Source organism: Chiloscyllium punctatum, chromosome 36 (genome assembly GCF_047496795.1).
Source record: "Chiloscyllium punctatum isolate Juve2018m chromosome 36, sChiPun1.3, whole genome shotgun sequence".
NCBI lineage: Eukaryota > Metazoa > Chordata > Chondrichthyes > Orectolobiformes > Hemiscylliidae > Chiloscyllium > Chiloscyllium punctatum.
This window is the reverse complement of record NC_092774.1, coordinates 49,598,407-49,625,489: the sequence shown is the minus strand read 5'-3', so window position 1 is coordinate 49,625,489 and position 27,083 is coordinate 49,598,407. Positions and strand designations below refer to the sequence as shown.

The following is a 27,083-nucleotide window of genomic DNA, read 5'->3' as shown; positions in this document are numbered from 1 at the left end:
CACTGTTAGAATATTGTGTGCAATTCTGGTCTCCTTCCTATCGGAAAGATGTTGTGAAAGTTGAAAGGGTTTGAACTGTAGAGACAGGTTGAATAAGGTGGAGCTATTTTCCATGGAGTGTAGGCTGAGGGGTGACCTTGTAAAGGTTTTTAAAATCATGAGGGACATGGATAGGATAAATAGGTCTTTTCCCTGGGGTGGGACAGTCTAGAACTAAAGGGTGTAGGTTTAAGGTGAGAGGGGAAAGATTTAAAAGGGACCTAAAGGGCAATGTTTTCACACAGAGGGTGGTGTGGATATAGAATGAGCTGCTAGAGGAAGTAGTGGAGACTGGTACAATTACAGCATTGAAAAGGCACGGATGTATAAATAAGAAGGGTTTAGAGAGATATGGACCAAATGCTGGCAAATGGGACTAGATTAGGTTGGGATGTCTGGTCGGCATGGACAAGTTGGCCTGAAAGGTCTGTTTCCATGCTGTATACCTCTATGACGTGAATTAGAACAAGTCAGCATGGATTTAGTAAGGAAAGGTCGTGACTAATAAACCCATTAGAGTTCTTTGAAGAGTAGGTTAGACCAGGGAACCCCTGTGGATGTGGTCTACCTCGACTTCCAAAAGGCCCTTTGATAAGGTGTGTCACAGGAGGCTGCTGAGTAAGGTGAGGGCCCATGGTGTTCGAGGTGAGCTACTGACGTGGATTGAGGATTGGCTGTCTGACAGAAGGCAGAGGGTTGGGATAAAAGGTTCTTTGTCGGAATGGCAGTTGGTGACAAGTGGTGACCCGCAGGGTTCAGTGTTGGGGTCACAGCTGTTCATGAAGGTACTGGGGGCATTCCGGTGAAGTTCGGTGATGATATGATGTTAGGCGGGCAGGCTGGTAGTTCTGAGGAGGTGGGGAGGCTGCTGAAAGATTTAAACAGTTTAGGAGAATGTTCCAGGAAATGGCTGATAAAATGCAATGTGAGCAAATGCGAGGTCTTGCCCTTTGGAAAAAAGAACACAGGCATGGAGTGTTTTATAAACGGTGAGAAAATTCGTAAAGCCAAAGTACAAAGGGATCTGGGAGTGCTAGTCCAGGATTCTCGAAAGGTTCACTTGCAGGTTGAGTCTGTGGTTAAGAAACAAATGCAATGTCATTTATCTCAAGAGGGTTGGAATGTAAAAGCAGTGATGTGCTACTGAGACTTTATAAAGCTCTGGTTAGGCCCCATTTAGAATACTGTGTCCAGTTTTGGACTCCACACCTCAGGAAGGATATACTGGCACTGGAGCATGTCCAGCGGAGATTCACACGGATGATCCCTGGAATGGTAGGCCGAAGATATGATGAATGGCTGAGGATCCTGGGATTGTATTCATTAGAGTTTAGAAGGTTAAGGGGAGATCTAATAGAAACGTACAAGATAATGAATGGCTTAGAAAGGGTGGACACTAGGAATTTGTTTCCGTCAGACGGGGATGCTCGGACCCGTGTGCACAGCCTTAGAATGAGAGGGGGTCAATTTAGATTGGAAATGAGGAGACATTTCTTCAGCCAGAGAGTGATGGGCCTGTGGAATTCGTTGCCATGGAGCACAGTGGAGGCCGGGACGTTAAATGTCTTCAAGGCAGAGAGTGATAAATTCTTAATCTCACAAGGAATTAAGGGATACGGGGAGAGTGTGGGTAAATGGTGTTGAAATTCCAACCAGCCATGATTGAATAACGGAGTGGACCCGATGGGCCGAATGGCCTTACTTCCACTCCTATGTCTTATGGACTCGATGACTCTATCCAGGACAAAAGAAAGGCTTTCAACAGATTTCTTTAATAAACCTACAAATAAATGTTTTTTTAGGAACAAATGTATTCCTTCAGCAAATAGAAAATCTTGTCATCTCGTCAGTCACAATGTCTTAATCCCAGGTCAATACCAGGACACCCTGAGGTCAAATCAGGCAATGCAGCTGTTCATCTGAGGAGCAGGAGAATTAACGTTTCGAACACAAGCTCTTCAACATCACCTGATGAAGAGCTCATGCTCGAAACATTGACTCTCCTGCTCCTCGGACGCTGCCTGGCCTGTTGTGCTTTACCCAGGTTTCTGAAGGGGTGTGACAGAGTAAATACTGAGAGGATGTTTTCCCTCATGGGAGAGAGTCTAGGACTCAGAATAAAGGGCAGTGATTTAATACTGAGATGAGGAATTGTTACTCTCAGAGGGTTGTATGTCTTTGAAACTCTTCAGGGCAGAGAACTGTGGGGGCAGAGTCTTTGTGTGAATTTGAGGCTGGGATAAATATGTTCTTGATCAATCGGGGAATCAAGGGTTCTGGAGAAAGAGCAGGAAGGCAGGTGTGAGGAATGTCAGATCAGCCACAATCCCCTTGAATGACAGAGCAGACTCAAGGAGCTGAATGGCTTCCTCCTCTTCCTGTTTCTTATTCACCAGATGGATCTTGCACAGACCATCCCACAGATCAGGGTTACCGCTGAATTCAGTTACTAGTTACTCCAGTGACTCACTGGGACTTGTTTCACTCAAAATGACTCCCCTTTGGGAACACATCTTTCCCAGTCTTAATTCCAAGGTTGACACACCAAATCCACAGTGGAATGAAAGGGAGACAATGCTATCATGGTAATATCTTCACTGGAGCAGCCCCTGAGGAACCAGGGTGGGGGGTATCACCCTCAAATGGCTGCAAGCTCACAAGGTTATAAACAAACAAAAGACTAACTTCTTTCTGGATTCAGTTGAATGTTGAGGATACATGAGGTTTCACAAGGCACCAGGGAATATGGAGACTCTTCAGCCTCCTCACCTCTCCTCGTTAAGGTCTTTCCTGGGTCTCAGGAAGCTGTAAGCTGCACACGGTCAGGGAAGAGAGACCCTTTGGGCTTGTTTGGTGAAGGGGAAGTTGGAAAGGAAAGGCACAGGGTTGTTATATATTGTGTTTGGTGGATGTTACATTGGGACAGTATTCACACGGGCTGCTTGAAACTGCTTTGAGCTGTTATAGAGAACAAAGCTTTGGGATAAAACATCGCTTCTTGGAGCCTTGCAGCAAATGAGGGGTTTGAAATATGAGCTCAGCCATTTAAGGCAGAGGTGAGGATCAATGTCTTCAGGTTGTGTATGTTTTGGATTCTCCATCTGCTCGTTCCTGTGAATATTCCCCTTTTGCGTATCTTCAAAGGAAACAGTAATAGATTGGTAGATGCTCAGGGAATGAGAGAATATGGGACACCATGAGATGGGGGAGTTACAGAGAAAGGTCATCCATGGTCTTACTGCGTGTTGGAGCACACTGAAGCAGTGAATTGGCTGACCGTAAATTCCTTTTTCTGATGTTTCTGTTTTCCAGTGCACCGTGGCCAATAAGCTACAGTAGCTGCAGCAAAAGGGATTTTGAGAAGATGCTGCTCCGTGACCGTGGTGTATGTCTGATGTCTCGGCCAGACTTTAAAAAGCTGCCTGGGGATCCTCAGTGTGGAAACATGTTCACAGAGAGAGGCGAGCAGTGTGACTGTGGAAAACCTGAGGTAAGACTAGACGGGATTGAGGTTCACAAGGAGGAGGTGTTAGCAATTCTGGTAAGTGTGAAAATAGATAAGTCCCCTGGGCTAGATGGGATTTATCCCAGGATTCTCTGGGAAGCCAGGGAGGAGATTGCTGAGCCTTTAGCTTTGATCTTTATGTCATCATTGTCTACAGGAATAGTGCCAGAAGACTGGAGGATAGTCAAATGTTGTTCCCCTGTTCAAGAAGGGGAGTAGAGACAACCCTGGTAATTATAGACCAGGGAGCCTTACTTCGGTTGTGGGTCAAGTGTTGGAAAGGGTTATAAGAGGTAGGATTTATAATCATCTAGTGAGGAATAATTTGATTAGGGATAGTCAGCACGGCTTTGTGAAGGGTAGGTCGTGCCTCACAAACCTTATTAAGTTCTTTGAGAAAGTGACCAAACAGGTAGATGAGAGTAAACCGGTTGATGTGGTGTATATGGATTTCAGTAAGGTGTTCGATAAGGTTCCCCACAGTAGGCTATTGTACAAAATGCGGAGGAATGGGATTGTGGGAGACATAGCAGTTTGGATCAGTAATTGGCTTGTTGAAAGAAGACAGAGGGTGGTGGTTGATGGGAAATGTTCACCCTAGAGTCCAGCTACCAGGGTCTGTTTTGGGTCCACTGCTGTTTATCATGTTTATAAATGACCTGAATGAGGGAGTAGAAGGATGGTATAGTAAATTTACGGATGGCACTAAGGTCGGACGAGTTGTGGATAGTGCTAAGGGATGTTATAGGTTACAGAGGGACATAGATAAGGGGCAGAGCCGGGCTGAGAAATGGCAAATTTAATGCAAAAATGTGTGAGGTGATTCACTTTTGAAAGAGCAACAGGAATGCAGAGTACTGGGCTAATGGTAAGCTTCTTGGTAGTGTAGATGAGCAGAGAGATCTCAGTGTTCATGTACACAGATCCCTGAAAGTTGCCACCCAGATTGAGAGGGTTGTTAAGAAGGCATACAGTGTTTTAGCTTTTATTAATAGAGGGATCAAGTTCCGGAACCAGGAGCTTATGCTGCAGCTGTACAAAACTCTGGTACGGCCGCACTTGGGGTATTGTGTACAGTTCTGGTCACCACATTATAAGAAGGATGAGGAAGCTTTGGAAAGGGTTCAGAGGAGATTTACTAGGATGTTGCCTGGTATGGAGGGAAGGTCTTATGAGGAAAGGCTGAGGGACTTGAGGATGTTTTCGTTAGAGAGAAGGAGGTTGAGAGGTGACTTAATAGAGACATATAAGATAATCAGTGGGTTAGATAGGGTGGACAGGGAGAACCTTTTTCCAAGTATGGTGACAGTGAGCACGAGGGGTCATAGCTTTAAAGTGAGGGGAGATAGATATAGGACAGATGTCAGAGGTAGTTTCTTTACTCAGAGAGTAGTAAGGGTATGGAATGCACTGCCTGCAATGGTAGTAGACTCGCCAACTTTAAGTACATTTAAGTTGTCATTGGACAGGCAAATGGATGAAAATGGGATAGTGTGGGGTAGATCAGCTTCAGGTTGGTTCCACAGGTCAGCTCAACATCGAGGGCCAAATGTCTATGTTCTTTGTTCTTTACAAGTGCATGATAGGAATGAGTTCCTCGTGCTGGCTGTGGACTGGGATCATTTATGGGAGACGTTTGTTTGCTGTCGATGTGGGTGTGTTTGCAAACCAGACTGTGGTCAAGCCAGAGGAACATGACAACCACCTTGTGGGCTCTCAGTGCAAACTCCTCCTTCCTATTGGGCAGATCTACACAATGCTGGGAATTCCCAGGAGGTTCCCTCCAATACACCAGCTGGGAGTTTGAGCATCTTCAACTGAGTAATCAAGGAGGATATCACTTGGCACATGGATCTGCATTTGGGAATGAATAAAATACTCGTGTCAGATTTGGCTCAGAACTGAATTTCAAATCCAGATTGGAAAGGCCAGTGATGAGGGTGTCCTGATCAGACAATCTCCTGTTCCCCACGCTAGCTACATTTACCATGGAATAAGACGGTTTTATACTCTTTGTGTACAAAGAAGCGTGTGTTTAAACCTTCAGCTATCCAGTCTCCAGCAACAGATCCATCTGATCACTGGCAACAAACAGCACAAACAGCTCCATGTTCCCCAACATCACAAACAGCTCCATGTTCCCCAACGTCACAAACAGCTCCATGTTCCCCAACATCACAAACAGCTCCATGTTCCCCAACATCAGAAACAGCTCCATGTTCCCCAACATCACAAACAGCTCCAAATTCCCCAACATCACAAACAGCTCAATGTTCCCCAACATCACAAACAGCTCCAAATTCCCCAACATCACAAACAGCTCAATGTTCCCCAACATCACAAACAGCTCAATGTTCCCCAACATCACAAACAGCTCCATGTTCCCCAACATCACAAACAGCTCCATGTTCCCCAACGTCACAAACAGCTCCATGTTCCCCAACATCACAAACAGCTCCATGTTCCCCAACATCACAAACAGCTCCATGTTCCCCAACGTCACAAACAGCTCCATGTTCCCCAACATCACAAACAGCTCCATGTTCCCCAACACCACAAACAGCTCCATGTTCCCCAACATCAGAAACAGCTCCATGTTCCCCAACATCACAAACAGCTCCAAATTCCCCAACATCACAAACAGCTCCATGTTCCCCAACGTCACAAACAGCTCCATGTTCCCCAACGTCACAAACAGCTCCATGTTCCCCAACGTCACAAACAGCTCCATGTTCCCCAACGTCACAAACAGCTCCATGTTCCCCAACGTCACAAACAGCTCCATGTTCCCCAACGTCACAAACAGCTCCATGTTCCCCAACATCACAAACAGCTCCATGTTCCCCAACGTCACAAACAACTCCATGTTCCCCAACGTCACAAACAGCTCCATGTTCCCCAACGTCACAAACAGCTCCATGTTCCCCAACATCACAAACAGCTCCATGTTCCCCAACATCACAAACAGCTCCATGTTCCCCAACATCACAAACAGCTCCATGTTCCCCAACACCAGAAACAGCTCCATGTTCCCCAACATCACAAACAGCTCCATGTTCCCCAACATCACAAACAGCTCCATGTTCCCCAACGTCACAAACAGCTCCATGTTCCCCAACGTCACAAACAGCTCCATGTTCCCCAACGTCACAAACAGCTCCATGTTCCCCAACGTCACAAACAGCTCCATGTTCCCCAACATCACAAACAGCTCCATGTTCCCCAACATCACAAACAGCTCCATGTTCCCCAACATCAGTTTGATCAATAACCTCATTCTGACCTGCTCTTGTCCCATTGGAAAGAGCTCCTCACTTGGTGTCTCTTTCAAACAAAGCCAGCTTCTCCAGACCTACTGTTACAGTTCATCAATTCTCTTTTTGTTCATTTGTGGGGTGTGGGGGTCGCTGGCTGGGCCTTGAGAAGGTGGGTTCGGGATTAGTGGTGCTGGAAGAGCACAGCACTTCAGGCAGCATCCAAGGAGCTTCGAAATCGACGTTTCGGGCACTTTTGCTGCCCCTCGGATGCTGCCTGAACAGCTGTGCTCTTCCAGCACCACTAATCCCGAATCTGGTTTCCAGCATCTGCAGTCATTGTTTATACCTTGAGAAGGTGGGGGTGAGCTGCCTTCTGGAGGGAATCCAGGATTTTGCTCCAGTGACACTGAGGTAATGGCAATATATTTCCAAGTCAGGAGGGGACACCTGTATCTACTGCACCTTGTCTTTGCAGCATAGAAAATGGCAATCTCCAAAATATACTTGAATTACAACAACTGCTCATTCCTGACTGGTGGGAAAATAAAAGTGGAAAAGCAGCTCAACCATGCCTTAAATACAACTTACTTATAGTATTCCATCGATTTCAAATGAGAATTAGTTTTAGAACATAGAACATAGAACATAGAACAATACAGCACAGAACAGGCCCTTCGGCCCACGATGTTGTGCCGACCTTCTATCCTAGATTAAGCACCCATCCATGTACCTATCCAAATGCCGTTTAAAGGTCGCCAATGATTCTGACTCTACCACTCCCACGGGCAGCGCATTCCATGGCCCCACCACTCTCTGGGTAAAGAACCCACCCCTGACATCTCCCCTATACCTTCCACCCTTCACCTTAAATTTATGTCCCCTTGTAACACTCTGTTGTACCCGGGGAAAAAGTTTCTGACTGTCTACTCTATCTATTCCCCTGATCATCTTATAAACCTCTATCAAGTCACCCCTCATCCTTCGCCGTTCCAACGGGAAAAGGCCGAGAACTCTCAACCTATCCTCGTACGACCTACTCTCCATTCCAGGCAACATCCTGGTAAATCTTCTCTGCACCCTCTCCAGAGCTTCCACATCTTTCCTAAAGTGAGGCGACCAGAACTGCACACAGTACTCCAACTGTGGTCTAACCAAAGTCCTGTACAGCTGCAACATCACTTCACGACTCTTGAATTCAATCCCTCTGCTAATGAACGATAATACTCCATAGGCCTTCTTACAAACTCTATCCACCTGAGTGGCAACCTTCAAAGATCTATGTACATAGACCCCAAGATCCCTCTGCTCCTCCACCTTACTAAGAACCCTACCATTAACCCTGTATTCCGCATTCTTATTTGTCCTTCCAAAATGGACAACCTCACACTTGGCAGGGTTGAACTCCATCTGCCACTCCTCAGCCCAGCTCTGCATCATATCTAAGTCCCTCTGCAGCCGACAACAGCCCTCCTCACTGTCCACAACTCCACCTATCTTCGTATCATCTGCAAATTTACTGACCCACCCTTCGACTCCCTCATCTAAGTCATTAATAAAAATTACAAACAGCAGAGGACCCAGAACTGATCCCTGTGGAACTCCACTTGTAACTGGGCTCCAGGCTGAATATTTACCATCTACCACCACTCTCTGACTTCGACCGGTTAGCCAGTTTTCTATCCAATTGGCCAAATTTCCCTCTATCCCATGCCTCCTGACTTTCCGCATAAGCCTACCATGGGGAACCTTATCAAATGCCTTACTAAAATCCATGTACACTACATCCACTGCTCTACCCTCATCCACATGCTTGGTCACCTCCTCGAAGAATTCAATAAGACTTGTAAGGCAAGACCTACCCTTCACAAATCCGTGCTGGCTGTCCCTAATCAATCAGTGCCGTTCCAGATACTCGTAAATCCTATCCCTCAGTACCCTTTCCATTACTTTGCCTACCACCGAAGTAAGACTAACTGGCCTGTAATTCCCGGGGTTATCCCTATTCCCTTTTTTGAACAGGGGCACAACATTCGCTACTCTCCAGTCCCCTGGTACCAACCCCGTTGCCAGTGAAGACGAGAAGATCAATGCCAACGGTACTGCAATTTCCTCTCTTGCTTCCCACATAATCCTAGGATATATCCCGTCAGGCCCGGGGGACTTGTCTATCCTCAAGTTGTTCAAAATGTCCAACACATCTTCCTTCCTAACAGGTATCTCTTCTAGCTTAACAGTCCGTTTCACACTCTCCTCTTCAACAATACGGTCCCTCTCGTTCGTAAATACTGAAGAGAAGTACTTGTTCAAGACCTCTCCTATCTCTTCCGACTCAATACACAGTCTCCCACCACTGTCCTTGATCGGACCTACCCTCGTTCTCGTCATTCTCAGGTTTCTCACATACGCATAGAATGCCTTGGGGTTATCCTTGATCCTATCCGCCAGGGATTTTTCATGCCCTCTCTTAGCTCTCCTAATCCCTTTCTTCAGGTCCCTTCTGGCTATCCTGTATCCCTCCACTGCTCTGTCTGAACCTTGTTTCCTCAACCTTATGTAAGCCTCCTTCTTCCTCTTTACTAGACATTCAACCTCCCTCGTCAACCAAGGCTCCCTCACACGACCATTTCTTTCCTGCCTGATCGGTACATACATATCAAGGACACGTCGTATCTGCTCCTTGAAAAAGTCCCACATTTCCACCACATCCTTCCCTGACAGCCTATGCTCCCAACGTATGCTCCTCAAATCCTGTCTTACAGCATCGTAATTTCCCTTCCCCCAATTGTAAAATCTACCTTGTTGTGCGCACCTATCTCTCTCCATAACCAAGGTGAAAGTCACAGAATTGTGGTCACCTTCACCAAAATGTTCACCCACTAACAAGCCCACCACTTGTCCCGGTTCGTTACCGAGTACCAAATCCAATATGGCCTCCCCTCTGGTTGGACATTTTATTGTCACATGTACTCACATGAGTACACTGAAGTGTTTAAGTCATCATTACTGATGCCATCTTCAGTACAAAGGTACCTGGGTACAGATTATGAGGAATAAATTGAAAAAATACATAATCATCAGAATAAATAGAAAATAAAGGATTAAGAAGCACAGAATCACATTGTTTCCACGCCAGTCTGTGCCACCACCTGGTCTCCAGACTACAAAAGGAATTTTTAAAAATTACATGAATAAAGTTCATCTTCTGAATTTAGGGTCCATAAACACAAAAATAGGATGTTTGCAAAGCCCTGCTCACTCATGGCACCACCTCCCCCACAGCAGGAGACAGATAACATTCCTAGAGCATTGGGAGCAATTTATAATTCAGCAAAGCCAGGAGAAAAAGATTGATCACAAGGTGGAAAGTAGAGTACAGGAGTGACAATGCAGGGAACATGAAATCTAACTGCTCCTTTGTCTTTTCACATACTTATAAAACCTTTTACAAAGACAAATTCATGTCCCTTCCATCCAAAATACTCTTATTAATTCTCAGAACCATGAGGGGCATGGATCAGGTAAATAGGCAAAGTCTTTTCCCTGGGGTGGGGGAGTCCAGAACTAGAGGGGCATAGGTTTAGGGTGAGAGGGGAAAGATATAAAAGGGACCTACAGGACAATGTTTTCCCCCAGAGGGTGGTACGTGTATGGAATGAGCTGCCAGAGGAAGTGGTGGAGGCTGGTACAAATAAAACATTTAGGAGAGAGTGAGGTCTGCAGATGCTGGTACTGGAAAAGCGCAGCAAGTCAGGCAGCATCCAAGGCGCAGGAGAATCGATGTTTTGTGCATAAGCCTGAAGAAGGGCTTATGCCTGAAATGTCGATCCTCCTCCTTGGATGCTGCCTGACTTGCTGCGCTTTTCTAGCAACACATTTTTCAGCATAAGTAATGCATTCTTCCCACCCTACCTCCTGCAACAATGCCATCCCATATTCCCAATTCCTCCGCCTCCGCTGTATCTGCTCCCAGGAGGACCAGTTCCACCACAGAACACACCAGATGGCCTCCTTCTTTAGAGACCACAATTTCCCTTCCCACGTGGTTAAAGATGCCCTCCAACGCATCTCGTCCACATCCCGTACCTCCGCCCTCAGATCCCACCCCTCCAACCGTAACAAGGACAGAACGCCCCTGGTGCTCACCTTCCACCCTACAAACCTTCGCAAGAACCAAATCATCCGCCAACATTTCCGCCACCTCCAAAAAGACCCCACCACCAGGAATATATTTCCCTCCCCACCCCTTTCCGCAAAGACCGTTCCCTCCATGACTACCTGGTCAGGTCCACGCCCCCCTACAACCCACCCTCCCATCCTGGCACTTTCCCCTGCCACCGCAGGAATTGTAAAACCTGCGCCCACACCTCTTCCCTCACCTCTATCCAAGGCCCTAAAGGAGCCTTCCACATCCATCAAAGTTTTACTTGCACATCCACTAATATCATTTATTGTATCCGTTGCTCCCGATGCGGTCTCCTCTACATTGGGGAGACTGGGCACCTCCTAGCAGAGCGCTTTAGGGAACATCTCCGGGACACCCGCACCAATCAACCAAACCGCCCCGTGGCCCAACATTTCAACTCCCCCTCCCACTCTGCCGAGGACATGGAGGTCCTGGGCCTCCTTCACCGCCGCTCCCTCACCACCAGACGCCTGGAGGAAGAACGCCTCATCTTCCGCCTCGGAACACTTCAACCCCAGGGCATCAGTGTGGACTTCAACAGTTTCCTCATTTCCCCTTCCCCCACCTCATCCTAGTTTCAAACTTCCAGCTCAGTTACTGTCTCCTTGACTTGTCCTACCTGCCTATCTCCTTTTCCACCTATCTACTCCACCCTCTCCTCCTTGACCTATCACCTTCATCCCCTCCCCCACTCACCCATTGTACTCTATGCTACTTTCTCCCCACCCCCACCCTCCTCTAGCTTATCTCTCCACGCTTCAGGCTCACTGCCTTTATTCGTGATGAAGGGCTTTTGCCCGAAACGTCGATTTCGCTGCTCCTCGGATGCTGCCCTGAACTGCTGTGCTCTTCCAGCACCACTCATCCAGAGCAAGTAAAGCATTGTCCAGAGTCCAGAGAAAGTATATTCAAAGTCTGTGAGAAGATTTGTAGCTCGGGTGCTCGTTGTTGTGGTTCTGTTCGCCGAGCTGGGAATTTGTGTCACAGATGTTTCGTCTCCTGTCTGGGTGACATCCTCAGTGCTTGGGAGCCTCCTGTGAAGCGCTTCTGTGATCTTTCCTCCGGCATTTGTCGTGGTTTGAATCTGCCGCTTCCGGTTGTCAGTTCCAGCTGTCCACTGCAGTGGCCAGTATATTGGGTCCAGGTCGATGTGCTTATTGATTGAATCTGTGGATGAGTGCCATGCCTCTCGGAATTCCCTGGCTGTTCTCTGTTTGGCTTGTCCTATAATAGTAGTGTTGTCCCAGTCGAACTCATGTTGCTTGTCATCTGAGTGTGTGGCTACTAAGGATGGCTGGTCATGTCGTTCTCGCACCAGAACTGCAAAAAGAGGAAGAAGAACACCTCTATAATGTATTCGCCAAAAACGGATACCCTCGCAATTTCATCAACAGATGCCTAAGGGAAGGACAATGGAACGAGGACATGCCGCAACCCAAAGGAGTAGCCACACTACCATACATCAAGAGCATTTCTGAACTGACAGCCAGACTACTGCGACCACTAGGACTCATAGCAGCACACAAACCAACAGCCACTCTCAGACAACAACTCACCAGGACGAAGGACCCGATACCCAGCATGAGCAAAACCAATGTAGTGTACAAAATCCCATGCAAGGACTGCACAAAACACTACATCAGACAAACAGGAAGACAGCTAACGATCCGTATACATGAACACCAACTAGCCACTCACATATACACACAGAGACACTCACAGACAAACACATATTCGTAGACACACACATATACACAGACACACATATACACAGACACACACACACATATACACAGACACACACATATTCTCTGACTCACACACATATACACAGACACACACACATACACAGACACACAGACATACACAGACACACATATACACAGACACACAAGCAGATACAGACACACACATATACACAGACCCACAGACACAAATACACAGACACACACACATATGCACAGACACACGCATACGCAGACACACACATATATACACAGGCACACATACATACACAGACACACAGACATACACAGACACACATATACACAGACACACAAGCAGATACAGACACACACATATACACAGACCCACAGACACAAATACACAGACACACACACATATGCACAGACACACGCATACGCAGACACACACATATATACACAGGCACACATACACACATATACACAGATACACACACACATACACTCACACAAATGCACAGACACACACATACACACACACATACATGCACACACATACACAGACACACACACACATATACACAGACACACACATATTCTCTGACTCACACACATATACATAGACACACACACATACACAGACACACAGACATACACAGACACACATATACACAGACACACAAGCAGATACAGACACACACATATACACAGACCCACAGACACAAATACACAGACACACACACATATGCACAGACACACGCATACGCAGACACACACATATATACACAGGCACACATACACACATATACACAGATACACACACACTTACACTCACACAAATGCACAGACACACACATACACAGACCCACACACACCCATATACACAGACACACAAACACTCACATATACATAGACACACACACAAATACACAGACACACACATATACACAGACACTCACACACAAATACACAGACACACACAGGCACACACATATACACACACACATACACAGACACAGACACACACACACAAATACAAAGACGCACACAGACACACACACATACACAGACACACACACAAATACACACAGACACACACATATACACAGATATATACACAGACACTCACATACACACAGAGACACTCACCGACAAACATATATTCACATACACAGACACACAGACTCACACACACATACACACAGACACACACATATACACAGACACACATATACACAGACACACACACACAAATACACAGACACACACAGGCACACACACATACATGCACACACATACACAGACACACACACACATATACACAAACACACACACACACACACACACACATTCACATATACACAGACACCCAGATTTACATAGACACACACACATACACACAACGTTTTGATGGGTTGCACCTCTGTCCTGGACACGACAATGTTAGAGAGACTATCTGGGGAAGGGGTGTTTAGGGTACACCCCTGTGTAGAACTCCAAGGAACGTGTGGGGAGACAGAGAGAGGGGGAGGGAGGTCAGTCATTTGGAGACGGTGGCTGGTCTGTCCAGGAGTGTTCTCGGCAGCAGTTCAGTGAGCCAGGTTCGTTTTTAATCATTGTTTCTGTAAATAAAAGACACAATCAGAGTTGAAACAGCTTCTTGACATGATGTTTCTATTGGGAGGTTGGGATTCTCTTCGGATACTCGTTATTCAGGTAAGTCAGGTTCCCCTGTCTACTTAAATCAGGAGGGCAAAAAGGGGATATGAGATAGTGTTGGCAAATAGGGTTAAGGAGAATCCAATACATTAAGGACAAAAGGGTAACGAGGGAGAGAATAGGGGCCCTCAAAGATCAGAGCTGAAAATGTGTTGCTGGAAAAGCGCAGCAGGTCAGGCAGCATCCAAGGAGCAGGAGAATCAACGTTTCAGGCATCAGCCCTTCCATTCCTGAAGAAGGGCTGATGCCCAAAACGTCGATTCTCCTGTTCCTTGGATGCTGCCTGACCTGCTGCGCTTTTCCAGCAACACATTTTCAGCTCTGATCTCCAGCATCTGCAGTCCTCACTTTCTCCCCTCATAGATCAGCAAGGCGGCCTTTGTGTGGAACCACAGAAAATGGGGGAGATATTAAATGAATATTTTGCATCAGTATTTACTGTGGAAAAGGATATGGAAGGTATAGACTGTAGGGAAATAGATGGTGACATCTTGCAAAATGTCCAGATTACAGAGGAGGAAGTGCTGGATGTCTTGAAACGGTTAAAGGTGGATAAATCCCCAGGACCTGATCAGGTGTACCCAAGAACTCTATAGGAAGCTAGAGAAGTGATTGCTGGGCCTCTTGCTGAGATATTTGTATCATCGATAGTCACAGGTGAGGTGCCGGAAGACTGGAGGTTGGCTAACGTGGTGCCACTGTTTAAGAATGGTGGTAAAGACAAGGAACTATAGACCAGTGAGCCTGACCTCGGTGGTGGGCAAGTTGTTGGAGGGAATCCTGAGGGACAGGATGTACATGTATTTGGAAAGACAAGGACTGATTAGGGATAGTCAACATGGCTTTGTGTGTGGGAAATCATGTCTCACAAACTTGATTGAGTTTTTTGAGGAAGTAACAAAGAAGATTGATGATGGCAGAGCAGTAGATGTGATCTATATGGACTTCAGTAAGGTGTTTGACAAGGTTCCCCATGGGAGACTGATTAACAAGGTTAGATCTCATGGAATACAGGGAGAACTAGCCATTTGGATACAGAACTGGCTCAAAGGTAGAAGACAGAGGGTGTTGGTGGAGGGTTGTTTTTCAGACTGGAGGCCTGTGACCAGTGGAGTGCCACAAGGATCGGTGCTGGGTCCTCTACTTTTTGTCATTTATATAAATGATTTGGATGTGAGCATAAGAGGTACAGTTAGTAAGTTTACAGATGACACCAAAATTGGAGGTGTAGTGGACAGCGAAGAGTGTTACCTCAGATTACAACAGGATCTTGATCAGATGGGCCAATGGGCTGAGAAGTGGCAGATGGAGTTTAATTCAGATAAATGTGAGGTGCTGTGCTTTGGGAAAGCAAATCTTAGCAGGACTTATCCACTTAATGGTAAGGTCCTGGGACGGGCATAGCTTTAGGGTGAGAGGGGAAAGATATAAAAGAGACCTAAGGGGCAACCTTTTTCACACAGAGGGTGGTGTGTGTATGGAATGAGCTGCCAGAGGAAGTGGTGGAGGCTGGTACAATTACAACATTTAAGAGGCATTTGGATGGGTATACGAATAAGAAAGGTTTTGAGGGATGTGGATACGTGCTAGTAAATAGGACTAGGTTAGGTTAGGATATCTAGTTGGCATAGACGAGTGGACTGAAGGGTTTGATTCTGAGCTATATATGTCCATGACTCTATGGCCCTATGATTTTATAAACCTCTATAAGGTCACCCCTCAGCCTCTGACACTCCAGGGAAAATGCCCCAGCCTGTTCAGCCTCGGCCTATATCTGAGGAGATACCTATATGTCTTCCATCTGCCATTTCTCCACCCAACTTTCCAACTGGTCTTTATACTTTGACAATCTTCCTCAGTCTCCACAACCTCGTCAACTATTAGGTCATCATCAAACTTATTAATCAGACCATAAGGTGAGGTCCCAGAAGATTGAAGAATGGCCAATATTGTTCCTTTGTTCAAGAGAGACAGTCGGGATTACCCTGTTATGTAGGAAATTATAGACCGGTGAATCCTCTATCTGTGTTAGTGAGATTATTGGAGAGGATTCTTGGACACAGGATTCACTCACATTTTGGAAAAGAATGGACTGATTAGGGATAGTCAGCATGTCTTTATGTGGGGAAGGTCTTGTCTCATAAATCTGAATTGATTGAGTTTATTTTGAGGAAGTGCTGAAGATGATTGATATCTAAGGCAGTGGATGTTGTCTACACGGACTTTACTAAAGCATTCCACAAAGTCCTAATGAACAGCTTTTGCCTGAAACATTGATGCTCCTCCCCTTCATGTTTGACCTGCTGTGCTTTCACACCAACACACTCCTGAACAAAGCGGCCCACTTCAAATAGTCCCAAGGTGGATACAGCACAGTCTGCTTTCAAACAAAGTAATTCTGGGGATTGCTCCCTAAGGTTGGGATCAGTTCCCTCTTCCTCTTCACACCAGCTTGTCCATCAGTAATCAGCATTTTCACGTTTGTTTGTTTGTCCTCAGGAATGTGGAGACCCCTGCTGTGATCCTGCAACATGTAAATTCAAACGTGGGGCCGAATGTTCATCCACTGAGCTGTGCTGTGAAGACTGTAAGGTAAAGATCACATTAGTCACTCCCTGTGCTATACAGAGGAATACTCTGGGTGGTGGTATCATTACCTTCATCATTCCTCATTCACTTTGCAATCAAACTAAACAATTACTCAGGCAGATGGGATGGGACAGCGAGAGAGAATGTTGTAACTTGGAGGAGGGAGAGGACAGAAAGGACACAGACATGTCTACAGTCCAAAAGGATGTGGAGCTGGGCTGGATCAAGTCAGAAGTCAGACGACACCAGGTTATAGTCCGACAGGTTCACCTGATGAAGGAGCAGCGCTCCGAAAGCTTGTGATTTCAAATAGATCTGATGGACTATAACCTGATGTTGTGTGAGTTCTGATTTAACAGAAAAGGAGACCACTTGGTGATTCAAACTGAGGGTTTTAGGGTATTGCATTGGTTTGGGTAAGACAGAATTCTCACTTGTACTGGATTGGCAATGGGTCAATTCACTGAAAAACCTCAAACAGGCATGTCATCAGTTCGTCTGTTAAATACTTAGTGACAGAACAATTCCTGTACACATCCTGTAACACAACAGAAGGAAGATTGGAACTGCCCTCGAACCTCTTTCATCATTGAATGGGATCATTGTCTGTCTGCAACAAATCAACTTGGCCCTATTCTTTCATTAAGATCAGGCAAGGTGGTAAAAGAGGGGGAGGTGTGGCTTTGTTAGTCAAAGACAGTATAACGGTGGCTGAGGGAACTTTTGACAAGGACTCGTCTACTGAGGTAGTGTGGGCTGAGGTTAGAAACAGGAGAGGAGAGGTCACACTGCTTGGAGTTTTTTATAGGGCTCCACAGAGTTCCAGGGAGGTGGAAGAGAGAATTAGCAACGTTATCCTGGGTAGGAGTGAAAGGAACAGGGTGGTCATTATGGGGGACTTTAACTTCCCCAACATTGATTGGAAATGCTGTAAATCTAGTACGTTGAATGGATCAGTTTTGTCCAACGTGTACAGGAGGGTTTCCTGACACAGGATGTCGAAGGGCCGACAAGAGGGGAGGCCACACTGGATCTGGTGCTTGGGAATGACCCAGGCCAGGTGTTTGATTTAGTTGTAGGTGAGCACTTTGGAGAGAGTGACCATAATTCAGTTACGTTTAGTTTAGTGATGGAAAGGGATCGGTACATGCCACAGGTCAAGACTTATCGATGGGACAAGGGCAATTATAATGTGATTAGGCAGGACTTAGGAGGCAGAGAATGGGGTAGCAAAATGTAGGGGATGGGGACATTGGAAATGTGGAGCTGGTTTCAGGAACAGATATTGCGTGTCCTTGATAGGTCTGTCCCTGTCAGGTAGGGAGGAGGTGATAAGGTAAGGGAACCGTGGTTTACTACAGAAATTGCATCTCTTGTTAAGTGCAAGGGGGAGGTTTATGAGACATTGAGGCAAGATGGTACAGATGAGGCGTTGGAGAGTTACAGATCAGTGAGGAAGGATTTAACGAGAGAGTTAAGAAAAGCAAAGAGAGGACACGAGCAGCCTTTAGCAAATAGAATAAAGGAGAACCCTAAAGCTTTCTATAGGTATGTGAGGAATAAAAGGATGATTAGGGGAGGAATAGGGCCAAAGACAGAAGTGGGAAATTGAGTGTGGATCCTGTGGAGATCGGAGAGATCCTAAATGAATATTTCTCATCGGTGTTCACTCAGGAAAAGGAGAATATTGTGGAGGAGAAGAATGAGATATGGGCAATTAGACTAGAAAGGATTGAGGATAGTATGGAAGAGGTGTGATCAATTCTAGAAGGAGTGAAAGTAGACAAGTCCCCTGGGCCAGATGGGATTTATCCGAGGATTCTCTGGGGAGCGAGGGAGGGGATTGCTGGGTCTTTGACTTTGATCTTTGAGTGGTCATTGTCTACAGATTTAGTACCAGGGGACTGGAGGATTGCAAATGTTGTGCCCTTGTTCAAGAAGGGCAGTAGAGATGACCCAGGTAATTATAGACCAGTGAGCCTTACTTCTGTTATAGGAAAGGGTTTTGGAAAGGATTATAAGAGATAGGATTTATAATCATCTAGCAAGCAACAATTTGATTTCAGATAGTCATTATGGTTTCGTCAAGAGCAGGTCATGTCTCACAAACCATATTGAGTTTTTTGAGAAGGTGACCAAGCATGTAGATGAGGGTAGGGTAGTTGATGTGGTATACATGGACTTCAGTAAAGCCTGTGATAAGGTTCCACATGGTAGGCTGTTGGAGAAAATGCAGAGGCAGGGGATTGAGGGTGATTTAGCAGTTTGGATTAGAAACTGGCTTTCTGAAAGAAGGCAGCGAGTGGTGGTTGATGGAAAATATTCAGCCTGGAGTCCAGTTACTAGTGGTGTGAAACAAGGGTCTGTTTTGGGACCACTGCTGTTTGTCATTTTTATAAATGACTTAGACGCAGGCATAACATAGGTGGATGGATTAGTAAATTTGCAGACGACGCTAAAGTCAGTGGAGTAGTGGACAGTGTGGAAGAATGTTACAGGTTGCAGGGGGACTTGGATAAACTGCAGAATTGAGCTGAAAGGTGGCAAATGGAGTTCAATGCAGCTAAATGTGAGGTGATGCACTTTGGGAAGAACAACAGGAAGACAGAGTACTGGGTCAATGGAAAGATTCTTGGTAGTGTGGATGTGCAGAGGGATCTTGGAGTCCATGTACAGAGATCCTTGAAAGTTGCCACCCAGGTGGATAGTGCTGTTAAGAAGGCATACGGTGTGTTAGGTTTCATTGGGAGAGGGATTGAGTTCTGGAGCCCCAATATCATGCTGTAACTATACAAAACGCTGGTGCGGCCAGACTTGGAATGTTGTGTACAGTTCTTCCTCTTGCAACATGTATGAGGTGAGGGATGCCATGGACGTCCCTGCTGATTACACTTGCAGGAAGTGCACCCATCTCCAGCTCCTCCAAGACCGTGTTAGGGAACTGGAGCTGGAGTTGGATGAACTTCGGATCATTCGGGAGGCAGAGGGGGTCATAGATCGGAGCTATAGGGAAGTAGTAACTCCGAAAGTTATAGACAGATGGGTGACAGTGAGGGGGACTGGGAGGAAGCAGCCAGTGCAGGGACCCCCTGCGGTTGTTCCCCTCAATAACAAGTATACCGTTTTGGATACTTGTGTGGGGGGGGACTTACCAGGGGTAAGTAACGGGGCTCAGGCCTCTGGCACGGAGCCTGTCCCCGTTGCTCAGAAGGGAAGGGTGGAGAAGAGCAGAGCAATAATAATTGGGGACTCGATAGTGAGGGGCACAGATAGGCGGTTTTGTGGGGGCGAGAGAGACTCACGTTTGGTAGGTTGCCTTCCAGGTGCAAGGGTACGTGATGTCTCTGATCGTGTTTTCCGGGTCCTTAAGGAGGAGGGGGAGCAGCCTGAAGTCGTGGTCCATATTGGCACCAATGACATAGGTAGGAGTGCTGAGGATGTTAGACAGGCTTTTAGGGAGCTAGGTTGGAAGCTCAGAGTTAGAACGAACAGAGTTGTTGTCTCTGGTTTGTTACCCGTGCCACGTGATAGAGAGTCGAGGAATAGGGAGAGAGAAGAGTTAAATGTGTGGCTACAGGGATGGTGCAGGAGGGAGGGATTTCGGTACTTGGATAACTGGGGTTCATTCTGGGGAAGGTGGGACCTCTATAAACAGGATGGTCTGCACCTGAACCTGAGAGGCACCAGTATCCTTGGGGGGAGGTTTGCTAGTGCTCTTGGGGGGGGTTTAAACTAACTCTGCAGGGGCATGGGAACCCAGACTGTAGCTTTAGGGTACAGGACCTGGAGTGTAGGGAGGTTAGGAATATGGCATCGATCTCGAAGGAGGGTACCTGTAAACGGGAAGGTGGCCTGAAGTGTGAATACTTCAATGCCAGAAGTATACGAAATAAGGTAGGTGAACTCGCAGCGTGGGCTGGTACCTGGGACTTCGATGTTGTGGCTATTACTGAGACGTGGGTAGAACAGGGACAGGATTGGCTGTTCCAGGGTTTAAATGTTTTAGTAGGGTCAGAGGTGGGGGTAAAAGAGGGGGAGGTGTGGCATTGCTTGTCAAGGATAGTGTTACAGCAGTAGAAAGGACGATGGATGAAGACTCGCCATCTGAGGTAGTTTGGGCTGAGGTTAGGAATAGGAAAGGTGAGGTCACCCTGTTAGGAGTTTTCTACAGGCCTCCTAATAGTCCGAGAGAATAGAGGAAAGTATTGCCAGGATGATTCAGGAGAAGAGTGAAAGTAATAGGGTGGTTGTTATGGGGGACTTTAACTTCCCAGATATTGACTGGGAAAGCTATAGCTCGAGTTCGTTAGATGGGTCGGTGTTTGTCCAATGTGTGCAGGAGGGTTTCCTGACACAATATGTAGACAGGCCAACAAGAGGTGAGGCTATACTGGATTTGGTTCTAGGTAATGAACCAGGCCAGGTGTTAGACTTGGAGGTAGGTGAGCACTTTGGGGACAGTGACCACAATTCGGTGACTTTTACTCTAGTGATGGAGAGGGATAAGTGTGCACTGCAGGGCAAGAGTTATAGCTGGGGGCAGGGAAATTACGATGCAGTGAGGCACGACTTAGGATGGGGGGCTTGGAAAAGTAGGCTTCAAGGCATGGGCGCAATTGATATGTGGAGATTGTTCAAGGAACAGCTAATGGGTGTCCTTGTTAAGTATATACCAGTCAGGCAGGGAGTAAAGGGTCTAGTGAGGGAGCCGTGGTTTAATAATGAATTGGAATCCCTTGTGAAAGGGAAGAGGGCGGCCTATGTAAAGATGAGGCGTGAAGGTTCAGTTGGGGCGATTGAGAGTTATAAGGTAGCCAGGAAGGATCTAAAGAGAGAGCTAAGAGCAGCAAGGAGGGGACATGAAAAGTCCTTAGTTGGTAGGATTAGGGAAAACCCAAAGGCTTTCTATAGGTATGTCAGGAATAAAAGAATGACCAGGGTAGGAATAGGTCCAATCAAGGATAGTAGTGGGAAGTTGTGTGTGGAGGCGGAAGAGATTGGGGAGACACTGAATGAATACTTTTCGTCAGTATTCACTCAGGAACAGGACATTGTTGCCGATGTGAATACTGAGTCACAATTAATTAGAATGGACGGCTTTGAGGTATGTAGGGAAGAGGTGTTGGAAATTCTGGAAAGGATGAAAATAGATAAGTCCCCTGGGCCTGATGGCATTTATCCCAGGATTCTCTGGGAAGCTAGGGAGGAGATTGCGGAGCCATTGGCCTTGATTTTTATGTCCTCATCTACGGGAATAGTGCCAGAAGACTGGAGGATAGCGAATGTGGTTCCCTTGTTCAAGAAGGGGAGCAGGGACAGCCCTAGTAACTATAGGCCGGTGAGTCTCACTTCTGTTGTGGGCAAAGTCTTAGAGAGAATTGTAGGGTATGTGTGAGGTGATTCACTTTGGTATGAGTAACAAGAAGATGGGGTACTGGGCTAGTGGTAGACTACTTGGTAGTGTGGATGAGCAGAGGGATCTTGGTGTCCATGTACACAGATCTCTGAAAGTTGCCACCCAGGTAAATAGTGCGGTGAAGAAGGCATATGGCGTACTGGTTTTTATTGGGAGAGGAATTGAGTTCCGGAGTCCTGAGGTCATGCTGCAGTTGTATAAGACTCTGGTGCGGCCGCATCTGAAATATTGTGTGCAGTTTTGGTCGCCATACTATAGGAAGGATGTGGAGGCACAGGAACGGGTGCAGAGGAAGTTTACCAGGATGTTGCCTGGTATGGTAGGAAGATCCTATGAGGAAAGGCTGAGGCACTTGGGGTTGTTTTCATTGGAGAAAAGAAGGTTTAGGGGTGACTTGATAGAGGTGTACAAGATGATTAGGGGTTTAGATAGGGTTGACCATGAGAACCTTTTTCCACGTATGGAGTCAGCTATTACAAGGGGGCATAGCTTTAAGTTAAGGGGGGGGTAGGTATAGGACTGATGTTAGGGGTAGGTTCTTCACTCAGCGAGTCGTAAGTTCATGGAATGCCCTGCCAGTAGCAGTAGTGGACTCTCCCTCTTTATGGGTATTTAAGCGGGCATTGGATAGGTATATGGAGGATAGTGGGTTAGTGTCGGTTAGGTGGGCTTTGATCGGGGTAACATCGAGGGCCGAAGGGTCTGTACTGTGCTGTATTCTTCTATGTTCTATGTTCTATGTTCTGGTTGCCCCATTACAGGAAGAATGTGGAAGCATTGGGAAAGGTGCAGGTCTGGAGGGAAGGTCTTATGAGGAAAGGCTGGGAGACTTGGGTCTGTTCTTATTGGAGAGAAGAAACTAAGAGGGGATTTGATAGAGACATACAAGATGATCAGAGGATTAGATAGGGTAGACAGTGAGAGTCTTTTTCCTAGGATGATGACGTCAGTTTGTACAAGGTGGCATAGCTACAAATTGAGGGGTGATAGATTTAAGACAGATGTCAGAGGCAGGTTCTTTACTCAGAGAGTAGCAGGGGCATGGAACGCACTGCCTGTAACATTAGTAGACTTGCCATCATTAGAGGCATTTAACTGGTAATTGGATAGGCATATGGATGAGAATGGAATAGTGTGGGTTAGATGGGCCACAGGTCGGTGCGACATCAAGGGCTGAAGGGCCTGTGCTGTGCTGTTATGTTCTATGTTCTATGTATTTTGAGGCACATCAAACTGCACATCATCTGGATTTGATTCCTCACTCTGTGGGGCAGTAACTAACACCTGTTTCTCCAGATCCCTGTCTCTATTATACGAATGTTTCAACATATTCATGTGACATACCCAATACAGATTGTTTTTCTATCTGGCATCTTGCTAACTCACCTACCCAATTTAATGTCTCCCTCACCTCAGATACATAATCCAAGTGTGAGATCTCCAACTTCGGTCCTGTCAATTTCTATTTAATTAATTCTAAAGGCTTCTCACTTCATGTTCGAATATTAACTCAAAGCGAGTGCATTGAGTAGATTAATTTAAAGCATCTCCAATGGCAACCAATATGAATGGGATACCTTTACCCAATCATTCGGGTAATCCTGACAGTATGCTCTTAACATGGTCTTCAAGGTCTGATGCCACCTTTCCAAATCTCCCCGGATGATACGCACTGGATTGAAAGTGCTGTATACCTAAACTATCCATGACTTCCTTAAACAACCTAGCAGTAAAATTTGACCATTGGTCCGACTGAATCTCTCTGGGTAGCCCATGCTGTGCAAAGAAAGCTACTAACTCCTCTACTACCCTGTTTTCCTTTATACTCTGTCATGGACTTGCCTCTGGCAATCTGGGAGACACCTCCATTCTGGTTAGCGAATACTAGTTCCTGCTTTTAGTTTTGGGTAGGGGACTAACACAATCAATCATAACCCATGTGAGAAGTTGTTCAAACATGGGACTTGTCATCAAAGGGGCTGGTTTTATTACAGCCTGAGGCTTACCTACCCCCATCTGGCATGTATGACACGTACGGAATAAGTTAACCACATCCTTGTGCATTCCAGGCCAATAGAAATGTTTTTATACCTTAGTCTGAGTCTTCCTTGGAAGCCCAAGAGGGTGGACAAGAGGTGAAAGGTCTCAGATGTTTCCACTGTGGTAAAGTGGGCCACATGAAGTCCCAGTGCTGGTCATTGAAGAAAGGCATTGTGGGAAAAGATGTGGTAAAAGAAGCTATGCCAGTGGCATTAGTGATGGTAGTAAAGGAGACCCCAAGAAAAGTCGAAGAGCTGCAGGAGAGTGCACAACCTCGGCAGGGGTTGGGAGTGGAGTTAGTACCTGATCTCTACAAAGACTTCACCTCTGTGGGGAAAGTTTACTAAGGAGGGACAGAGGGCAAAGGGAGACAAGCTATAATTTGGAGAGATGCAGGATCTAATCAGTCTCTGATTGTGAGGAGATGAGTGAATACGCACACATTCTGATCTGTTACCCAAGAGCGTGGTAATTTGTGGGGTAGGTGGACAGAAATTTAGCGTTCCCCTATGTAAGATCAGGTTGGAGTACCAACTCAAGACTAGGTCAGTAACAGTGGGAGTGATTGACAGAGTGTCAGCTCCAGGAATTCAGTTTGTTCTTGGGAACGATTTGGCAGAATCCATGGTAGGAGTGACACCCCAAAGGAAGACCAGGGAACTGAGGAGTTAAAAGAAAATATCCTGTAATTTTTTCAGACAGCATAATAACAAGATCCCATTGTCTGAGTTACTGCATGAACCAAAAACTAAAGAGAACAATGAAGGAGTTGAGGTTCAGTTCGTGGACACTCTGTTTGATGTAATGGTGCAGGAAAAACCTGAACAGGCAGAGAGTCAGACAGAAGGGTTTAGTCCTGAAAGGCTAATGGATTTACAACAGACAATAAAAGATATATATATTGATGCATACTTAGCAAAGGAGTCACAATGTATTCCTGAGGGTTATTATCTTAAAGATATCCTAAGATGAAAATGGATGCCACGGCAGGTTAGTGCTGAGAAGAAATGGGCTGAAGTGCAGCAGATTGTGTTGCTGCTGGCATACAGACTGGAGGTGTTACAGGTAACACATGAACTACCTGTAGGAGGTCACTTTGGACTATGAAAGACTCAGACTAAGGTATAAAAACATTTCTATTGGCCTGGAATGCATAAGGATGTGGCTAACTTTTGCCGTAGTGTCATACATGCCAGATGGTAGGTAAGCCTCAGGCTGTAATAAAACCAGCCCCTTTGTTGCCAATTCCCACATTTGAAGAACATTTCCCGCGGGTTATGATTGATTGTGTAGGTCCCCTCCTAATAACTAAAACTGGGACTAGTATTTGTTAACCAGAATGGATGTGTCTACCAGATTTCCAGAGGAAATTCCATGATGGAGTATTCACGCAAAAAGGGTGGTCGAGGGGTTAGTAGCTTTTTTCACATAGTATGGACTACCCAGAGAGATTCAATCAGATCAAGGGTCTATATTTACTGCTAGGCTGTTTAAGCAGGTTATGGATGGGTTTGACATACAACACTTTAAATCCAGTGCCTGTCATCCTGAATCCCAGGGAGATTTGGAAAGGTGGCATCAGACCTTGAAGACCATGTTAAGAGCATACTGTCAGGATTACCCGAATGATTGGGTAAAGGTATCCCATTCATATTGGTTGCCATTGGAGATGCTTTAAATTAATCTACTCAATGCACTCGCTTTGAGTTAATATTCGAACATGAAGTGAGAAGCCTTTAGAATTAATTAAATAGAAATTGACAGGACCGAAGTTGGAGATCTCACACTTGGATTATGTATCTGAGGTGAGGGAGACATTAAATTGGGTAGGTAGGTTAGCTAAACAGCACTGAAAAGGGTGGCAGATAAAAACACTAAAATTCGGAAGTTTCCCCTTGGGGATGATGTATTACTATTGCTATCAGTGGTAGGAGATCCCTCCAAAGCCAGGTTTAGTGGTCTCTAACAAATTGAGGAAAAGGTTGAGTCAGGTAAACTATCTGGTAAAGATGCCGGATTGGAAAAATCTGTATTGGGTATGTCACATGAATATGTTGAAACCTTATTATAATAAGAGACAGGGATCTGGAGAAACGGGTGTTAGTTACTGCCCCACGGAGTGAGGAATCAAATCCTGATGTGCCTCAAAATACATTAAACAATGAGGAATTCCTTGAGCAGTGGGATAACTTAGTGGAAGTTCTGTCTCAGAAGCTCAGAAAACAGTTGAAATGTTTGTTACAGGAATCTGAGAACATGTGCAGGAATAAGATGGGGAGGACTCATGCTATTGCACATGAAGTAGAAGTAGGGAAGGCTATTCTGATAAAACAACACCCTACAGACTGAATCCTTTCAAAGTCACACAGGTCCAGAAGGAAGTGGATGCGATGCTCATCGAACCGAGTCACGGTAAGTGGAGTTCGTCAATTATGTTAGTTCCCAAACCTGATGGGACTCAATGATTTTGTGTGGACTATCAGAAGGTCAACGCCATAACAAAATTGGACTCATACACAACACCAAGATTGGAGAACACCACAGAGGAAGTTGGACAAGCCATTTACATCACCAAGTTGGACTTACTGTGTGGTTATTGGCAGTACCTTTACAAAGAAAACAAAAGAAGTTT

General features: G+C 45.9%; 1 protein-coding gene across 2 annotated transcripts in view; it reads left to right on the top strand.

The window, feature by feature from the left end:
- The first annotated feature begins 3,389 nt into the window (after window positions 1-3,389).
- Window positions 3,390-27,083, top strand: part of LOC140460481 (disintegrin and metalloproteinase domain-containing protein 12-like) — a 180,747-nt gene continuing 157,053 nt past the window's right edge. The window contains exons 1-3 of one of the 2 annotated variants that reach the window (XM_072555026.1): window positions 3,390-3,529; window positions 16,906-16,998; window positions 26,813-26,863. In XM_072555026.1, coding sequence (XP_072411127.1) covers window positions 3,404-3,529; window positions 16,906-16,998; window positions 26,813-26,863 — 270 coding nt within the window. In that variant the 5' untranslated portion in view covers window positions 3,390-3,403. The remainder of the gene's footprint in view (window positions 3,530-16,905; window positions 16,999-26,812; window positions 26,864-27,083) is intronic. The other variant, XM_072555027.1, reaches the window with a different exon arrangement.